General features: G+C 37.0%; 1 protein-coding gene across 2 annotated transcripts; it reads left to right on the forward strand.

Moving 5' to 3' along the window:
- Positions 1-372: 372 nt before the first annotated feature.
- On the forward strand, positions 373-8478 carry GPR65 (G protein-coupled receptor 65). Of its 2 annotated transcripts, XM_031454152.2 has the most exons (3): positions 395-488; positions 942-978; positions 6782-8478. In XM_031454152.2, exon 3 carries the CDS (start codon positions 7252-7254, stop codon positions 8275-8277), a length of 1026 nt encoding a protein of 341 aa, XP_031310012.1. In that variant the 5' UTR covers positions 395-488; positions 942-978; positions 6782-7251; the 3' UTR covers positions 8278-8478. The 2 variants fall into 2 exon arrangements, with proteins under 2 accessions (XP_010997477.1, XP_031310012.1); XM_010999175.3 differs by lacking the exon at positions 942-978 and having other exon boundaries at positions 373-488.
- Positions 8479-8733: the final 255 nt, after the last annotated feature.

Raw genomic sequence — 8733 nt, forward strand, 5'->3', positions numbered from 1 at the left:
CATTTTTACCATTGATTTGTGATCATTATTGCTTTCTCCTTCACTCGGTGATAAACTCCTTACAGGCTATAGCTAGGTCCTATATATCTCCCAGCACAGTGAGGACACTGTGAGGACACGTTATCTGTGTTGACTGAATAAATAAATGAGTGACTGAGGGAATGAATGAAATTCTAGAACACATTCTATTAAATAAAGCAATATAATATTGATATACAATTGTAATTAAGATGCAAAGAGAAAAGTGAGTTATAAAAATTATACTGCAGTAAATAATAAATAAAACATCTTCTAAAATATTTAAGAGGTTTCTTTTGCTCAAACTTGGATAATGTACATCTTTCTCATTAAGATGCTGCTTCCTCATTGGTTTGTGGTGAAATGTGAGTGCAATTTCCTGTCCCCTCAACAACGTTGGTTTCTTCACTGGATGCAAGCAGATTGATCGGGCTCCTCGGTGGACAAAATCATCATCTCAAGAAACATGGGTAAGTGTAAGATTAAAAAATAAACTAAGATTTTAAGTGGATAACATACTTTTAAATAATTGTCAGTAATATTTGCAACGTTTTATCTAGCTTAGGCTGTATCAGTGTGGTAATGAAAATCATTATAGGACAAAGAGAACTGGGGATGACATATGGTTTCTACTTTGAGCAGTGGTAAGGGATGTCAAAATTTACGTTTAGAAATACTTACGTAAAACTATCGAAATGCAAAGAAAGATGTTTATGTTCCATTTCCTCTTCAGGAAACCGTATATTAGCAAACTGAAATAAGTGGTTAAGAAGAAATCTAACAGCTCCTGGCTGTAGAGCTATCTGGCACCACTTCCTCTTCTATACAGTGGTCTAGGGATAATTTTCATACCATCAGAAACAATGTGAAATTTGAAAATAACATCTCCATACTAATAAATATTTATTAATAATTCTTAATAGGTCACCATCACAGTGTCTGACACATGGCAGAGTCTTAGTAAGTAGCTATTCAACTGATAAATGAAAGTTTCCTGTAACACTTTTTATCTTCTGATCGTTGTTATCAGTAATTTGTACTATTTGTTTTAGGGACCTATGGGTTATCTTCTTTAGGCATTTGTTAAAAATTAAAATCAGAATTAAAAATTTATCCAAATTTCTCAGTTCTAAAAATAATTTACTCAAATATTTCTAAAAACAATTTTCTCAAAATTTGATTTAAGTGGAAAAAACCCCTTGGATTCACACAAATTAATTTAACAACTCTTATCTGCAGAGTTTGGTACCATATGTGAACTTTTACTGTATGAATTACACTCTGAGTGCCTTTGGCTTCTTTGTTGTGCTCTGGATAGATGATCAAAGTTGATCTCCTTTCAGGACATGTAGGGGAAAACACAAAACTACTAGTGTTGTCATTAAAATAATATCCATTAGGGAGGAGAGTGGGAAGGGACAGACCGGGAGTTCAGGATTTGTAGATACTGACGTGTATATATAGAATAGATAAACAGTTTATACTGTACAGCACAGGGGAATATATACAAGATCTTGTAGTAGCTCACGGTGAAAAAGAATATGAAAATGAATATATGTATATTCATGTATGACTGAAAAATTGTGCTCTACACCAGAAATTGACACAACATTGTAAACTGACTATAACTCAATTGAAAAAAAAAAGCTAAAGGGAATCTCTAAAAAAGAAACAGTATCAGTTAACGTATAGTGAAGGCTACCATGTGCTCGGTACTTGGCTGCATGTGTCACCTCCTTTAATTCTCACAAGAATTCTATGAAGTGGTCGCCATCTTACACCTGTGAAAACTGAAACTTAAAAAGATGAAGAAATGCACATGGTGAAAAATTTCCCAGGAGCTGTGGAGAGTCTTTCAGTCCCCAGAGCCCACACACATAGCCACAAGCCCCCAAAGCCACTGCCTCTGTTGCCCGACCTGGAAGATGCCCAGTGTCTGCTTCATCAAAGCTTTCAGTCCTATGGTCATTTTAGTCAAGGCAGGAAATGTTTTTACAGAGAAAGAAATCTATTCCACTGAGAATTTTGTAAATTTGTCCCAAACTGTTTTTTTCCTTTTTATCTATCTTATCTTTTTTAAGAGAAAAGATGGCTATCTGTTGAATAACATGGACCAAGGAGGAGGGGGCAGTTCCTGCCCATTAGCCACTTCTCCCAGTCCTGCTTCTAAGGAAGGCTATTTTCATGGTTTAAGCGTTGTACCCCAGACACCTGAGCCCAAGGATGGATATGATGTTGTATGTCCTCAGCGTTCCATCCATCTGCTTATTCAGTTTTTCACGAACCTCAGATGTTTTTCTAGTGTCATTTTCCTTCTTTGCTTATATTCTTTAGAAGTCTCTTTAATAAAGATTTTGGGGGTCAATGTTCTCCGTGGTAGTTTATCTTAAAAAGTCCTTATTTGTGCTCTTATTTTGAAATTTAGTTCTGTTGAGTATACAGTTATAAGACGAGATATATTTTCATAGCAATTTGATAGTATCAGTCCACTGTTTTCTGGATTCTGGTATTACTGCTGTTGAAAGGTCCTTTGTCGGTTGAAATTTCATCCTATGTAGGCAGTCCATCTTTTTTCTCTGGCTCTTTTTTCTTTGTCTGGTGATCTGCCGCTTAATTGCGATCTGTCTAAGTATAGACTTCCATCTCTGTTGGTTAGTTTGTTTTTCATCTTACTGGGGTTTGCCAAGCTTTATAAATCTGAGGTCACCATGTCCTTCATCAGTTTTAGACCACTCTCAGCCAGCTTCTTTTCTAGTATCTCCCACCCGACTTTCTCTCTTTTGTCCTTATGGAACTTCAATTATACGTATGCTGACCTTTTACCTTTATCCTCCGTGTCTCTGTGGTATTTTCCCATCTCTTTAGCACTCTGATAATTTTGTTTTATTTCTTTAGCTTTATCTTGCAGGAGACTAATTCTCTCCTCAGCTGGAGCTAATCAGTTGGTTAGTCCCTGTGTTGACTTTTAATTTCAAATTACATTTTTTTTATTTCTGAAAAGTCTGTTTCAACATTTTTAAAAATATGCCCAGTCATCTTTTATAGTCTCTTGCTCCTTACTGATGTGTTCAAATTCCTTCTTTTATTTCTGCAACCATATTAACGTACTTGTTTTGTGTTATATATTGATTAATTTTATCTCTAACGTTTTCGTGGATCTGATGCTCTTCTTGTTTCTGCTGAATCTCACTCATAATAGCTAATTTCTGTATGTGTGTATGTGTGTGTGTTGTCTTTTAGTGTGGTAGCACTTTTTATACATCTAATTTTTAAATCAAGGGTGTCCCTGTGTGTGTGTTTATGTGTGTTTTAATCAGCTCATATTTGCTAGAACTCTATCTGAGAATATTTTAAAGCCTGGGTGGAGGGAGCTTTCCTCAAGGAATGATTTGTATTTATTTCTTCCAGGTGCCTAGAATATTTCTTTCTTTCATATAGTAAACTTTTATTTTTTGGTGAATTCATTTTCATATTATTTAAATTATTTATTATTTGTTTCATTGTGTTTCTGTGAATTACCTGTTAATATGAGAAGAAAGAAGTAAAATCATGTCATTCCTTAGGAAGGCATATATGCTCCATTTGTAGGTTATTTAGATGTTAATTGTCAAGACTTTGTTTGTTTGTTTGTTTGTTTTGACAGGTGGGAGGCAATTAAGTTTATGTAATTAGTTTTTTTTTTTTTTGATAGAGCTACTGGAGATTGAACCCAGAACCTCGTGTGTGCTAAGCATGTGCTCTACCACTTGAGCTGTACCCTCCCCACCCCCATCAAGACTTTTTATATTTCATCTCACATAGCTTTTTTATTCCACTTTTTAACTTTAATTGCAACATAACCTGCATGCAGGAAAAAATACACATATCCTAAATGTACAGCTTGGTGCATTTTTACAAACTGAACTTGTTCATGGAATCAACACTCATATGAAGAAATACTACATTATAAAATTCTCAGAAGTCACCCTGGTGCCCTCCTCCTGTCCCTACCCAGCCCCTCCCCAAAGGTTACCACTACCTGACTCCTCTCTCCCTCTCCTTTTTATAACAATTAAATGTTTAATATGACACTCTACACGGCTGTTTGCAACAATGCAGACTGGCTTTGTTGGGCAGGAAGAAAGATGCACAATGGTTCTTCTTGTCATAAGGTGTCACATGGAAACATAACACCACATTGTCACTGAGCATGAGACATAACGTGAGATGATAATTCTCACAAGTTTTTTTGAAGCCCACATAGTTTAACACAGAGCTTAAAAGTGATGTCTTTTAGGAAGTGGAGGGTTGTTTATTTTATATCTAATTTGCACAAATGATTATTCATGTCATTCTCTTTCATTAGAAGGGGACTTGTACTAATCCATTGATGCTACAATTTGGGTGGAAAATAGAAAACATTCTCTTCCTTCTCAAAAAAGCCAGTCTGCACTGTTGCAAAAATACCTCAGATTTCCAAGGTATATTTATATAAAAGTAAGAAGACAAAATTGTTAAGAGTCAGGAGGCTTTAGAGTTGCCACCTAGGATTGTAGCCAAATTCTACCATGATTAGACAGGTAATTTGGGGCTGATTGCCTGACATGTGTCTCAGTTCTTCATTTGTAATATAGAGTTATAATAAATAGCACAGAGTTGCCATGAAACATGAAGTATAAGATATATGCATGCCATTTAACATGGTGTCCAGTACACAGAAAGCCCTTCATAAATGGACCGCTACCCTGATTTCTGAAAGCCTAGATTAACTCTACCTGATCGTTAATCAGACAAGATGTACCCTTCATGCCTGCCATTTTCTACCCCTCTGCATTGCTTCTGAGCTTCACCCACGTTATTGCACATAGCAATAAATTGTTCATTTTCATTGATATATAGCTATTGTGTTAATAGACCCCAATTGGTTTATCTCCTCTACTGCTAACGTGCATTCCAGTCGGGGGATATCACAAACAGTGTTACTGTGAACATTCTAATTCTACCGCACGTCTTTCATTAACTATATGTATGTATTTCTATTGAGCATATACCTAGAAGGAGGGTTGCTGAGCCATATGATTTGCATAAGAGTCAGTTTTCCAGCCAACAGTATGTAAGCATTCCAGGTACTCAGCATCTTCACCAACACTTGGTATTGTCTTTTACATTTCGTTTATTCTGGTGGGTGTGTAGTTGTATCTCATTGAGGCTTTAGTGTGTCGTTCCCTGATGACTAGTAAAGTTGAGCACGTAGACCCAGTATTAATTCACTGTTGGCCTAAAGTCTGCAGGACGAAACATAGTGTAGACTTTGACCCCATTCCCAAGTGAGAACCAGCCAGAGGCTGTGAATACTCAGGGATTTTATTATAACTCCTCATAGAAACAAAGCTAAGACTGGAAATTTGCCAACTTCCCTGCTGTCTGTCTGCAAATATTTGTAAAGTTTGGTATTTTGCTTATTTTGAGGGCAGAGGCTCCTGGATCCCAGCACGTGTGGGATGTCTGAGACCACTGCCTGTTGCTCGTTCTCTGCAGCCAAAGGCTCTAGTGAATTCCTCCAGACCCACATATGCCTTAGGGTATCCGGAGCTTTATGGCTCACTTACCTCCCTGATCTCAGCTCCTGCTTCCCCATTCCCTGCTTTTTTTTTTTTTTTCTCTCTGGAAGGTTTACCTATTGATTTAAAAGGCTGGTTTTCACATTTTATTCATAATTTTAGGTGCAGTAAAAACTAGGCGATTTCAGGAATTTTCATTCTCCATTTTGTGTTAAGAGTGACATAAACTAAGGACCCTGGGTATGGTTAACTCTTCCAGCAGAATCCTGGCGTCTTGTGGTGGCTGGTCTCTTGTGCGAAGGGCTCACTGATGCTTGGAAAGGGGTGGTTTTGAGGTCCTGTAGACCCCACAGCACACAAGAAGGCACGTCTTCCTTCCCCTGCGCAATGACTTTACAAAGCTTCGTGTGAAGAACTCCATCAGATAAATCATCCAGAGAACAAACAGGCCTCACTAGCACAGGAATAAAGACAGAAGTAATTCTCTAGTCTGTATGGAGAGAAAGATGGATTCTCTGTTCCCATGTGAATCTATAACATCAGACCGTTAAAAAAAAAAAAAAAACTAACCTAGTAAACAATCAGGTATAAAGGTAGGAACTAATGGTCACAGGATTTTACCCAGAACTGAGAACATTCTGCCCTTGCTTCCGCAAGAGTACAAGAAAGATAAAGTAAGTCTGCCCACAAAGGAAGCAACAGAAAAACAAATGAGGGAGTATTCTCTAATTATTTATGAAGGTTCAGCAAGCTGCTATATTTTTAAATATTTCATTTTATCAAACTTCTTGGGACAGCTTTTTCTTAGCTAATAAGCTGATTTTGAAAGTGCCTTATACCTAGATTGCATATGAAATTAAAAAGTTGAAATCCTGTAATTGTACAGTTTATCACATGCTCAAAAGCATTTACTGATCACAAATCATTGAATTTGCCATCTTTTTTTATTAGCTCCTAAAATGAGTTTTTAACTTCAGTTTTGTGTTCTTAGATTACGTCCAGTGAGAGGTAGTCTAGCATCCCTGGCATAATTCTCATTTGAAATAGATCAAATACCTCAGCCTGATTTCATTCGCTGAAGTCAACTAGACAATTTTCCCTTTTTAAACACCTTCAATGTAATTTAATGCATTTTGATATCTTTGAAATAAAAGGAAATTGTTTCAAAAGTCCTGATGTCTCTTTTAAACATCTAAACTACTCTAGTTTATTTTTCATTACAGAAACAAAGGCATTTTAAAAAGAGATAATCTCTGTGAAAACAAAGCCTTACCTATTCATGTTTGCACCAATCTCCTCTGAGTTTCATGAAGAAAACCAAACTGAAGACAGCACTCTGTAAAAGCTTGTGGATAACCTGGTTAATCCTCTGGGGTCCTTCACCAGCATTCCATGATAAGAAGCACATGAACTTCTGCTCATTAAAAAAAAAAAAAAAAAAAAAAAACTGATCACCTTAGTAACTGCCAGGAGCCTGGATCCTGACTTCCAGCCATTGATATCTGTGTGAAAATTGATTTACACCCATCCTTTAAAACCACTGATGACTTAATCAGAACTTTGGAAAGCAAAGAAAAATGGAAGAAATCTTGGTAAAAGAGAATTAGATTTTGAAAACAAACTACCAGGAGGGAAACTTACCTTGCTATTTACCATCCAAGAGCAAATGTAACAGGCATCGTAAGTAGAAAAAATGAACAGCACATGTACTGAGGACCAGCATGATCTGGATCACTATTTGTTTCCAGTGGTTTACATCTTCGTGCTAATAGTCAGCGTCCCAGCCAACATTGGCTCTCTGTGTGTGTCTTTTCTGCAAGCAAAGAAGGAAAATGAATTAGGCATTTACCTCTTCAGTTTATCACTATCAGATCTGCTGTATGCATTGACTCTCCCTCAATGGATCGATTATACTTGGAACAAAGACAACTGGAGGTTCTCTCCGGCTTTGTGCAAAGGGAGTGCTTTCTTCATGTACCTGAACTTCTACAGCAGCACAGCGTTCCTCACCTGCATCGCCATTGATCGCTATTTAGCAGTTGTCTACCCTCTGAGGTTTTCTTTTCTAAGGTCCAGAAGATGTGCATTCATGGTCAGCCTGTTCATCTGGGTATTGGAGACCATCATCAATGCTGTCATTCTGTGGAAAGATGAAACAGCTGTCGAATATTGCGATGCCAAAAAGTCTAACTTTACTTTATGCTACGACAAATATCCATTGGAGAAATGGCAAATCAGGTTCAACTTTGTTAGGATGTGTGTAGGCTATGCGATACCTTTGGTCATCATCCTGATTTGTAACCAGAAAGTCTACCGAGCTGTGCGGCAAAATCAAGCCACGGAAAACGATGAAAAGAAGAGAATCATAAAACTACTTATTAGTATCTCATTGACTTTTGTCTTGTGTTTTACTCCCTTTCATGTGATGTTGCTGATTCGCAGCATTTTAGAGCGTGATGTGAAATTAAATGAACATGTATTTGACCACAACAAGTCTGGGAAGCAGGCTTACAAAATCTATAGAATCACAGTTGCATTAACAAGTTTAAATTGTGTTGCTGATCCGTTTCTGTACTGTTTTGTTACTGAAACAGGAAGATCGGATATGTGGAATATATTAAAATTCTTTACAGGGAAGCCTAATAAATCAGAAAGACAAAGAAAAAGCTTACTTTCTGTATCTACCAAAGATACTGTGGAATTAGACATCCTGGAATAGAACCAAGGAATTTTTTTTTTAAGATACACAATATTGTATCATCAAGATTATATTCTGAAAAGGAAATCTAAGCATGAAAGGGGACTAAGGTCTTCCAGTTGAGAGATTGTTTTAATCCTCTCCAATGGAAATATTTTTTAAAGTGTACTGTATAGCACCCTGATTTTTATTAAATGAGAATTAAACAAAATTTAATGTTTTCCTAATGACTCAGGAGTGTGATTGTTGGTGGCAATTGTTTTTGTACGGTGCTCTAATCTCTCCGAGGTGATTGAGGTGTATGGCACTGTGTGTCTTGAAACTGGTGACCTTTGTGTCTGGTTGGTGTGATTTTCTCACTCTTTCTATGGATTTCCAGCTATTGACTGTCCCTTTTCCCAGCCGCAGTACGTGCCTGTCTCCAACAATCCCAACTACTAAATACTGCTTCTGATCTTCTCATTGGTTAACAAATAC

The sequence above is a fragment of the Camelus dromedarius genome, chromosome 5 (genome assembly GCF_036321535.1).
Source record: "Camelus dromedarius isolate mCamDro1 chromosome 5, mCamDro1.pat, whole genome shotgun sequence".
NCBI classification, from domain to species: domain Eukaryota; kingdom Metazoa; phylum Chordata; class Mammalia; order Artiodactyla; family Camelidae; genus Camelus; species Camelus dromedarius.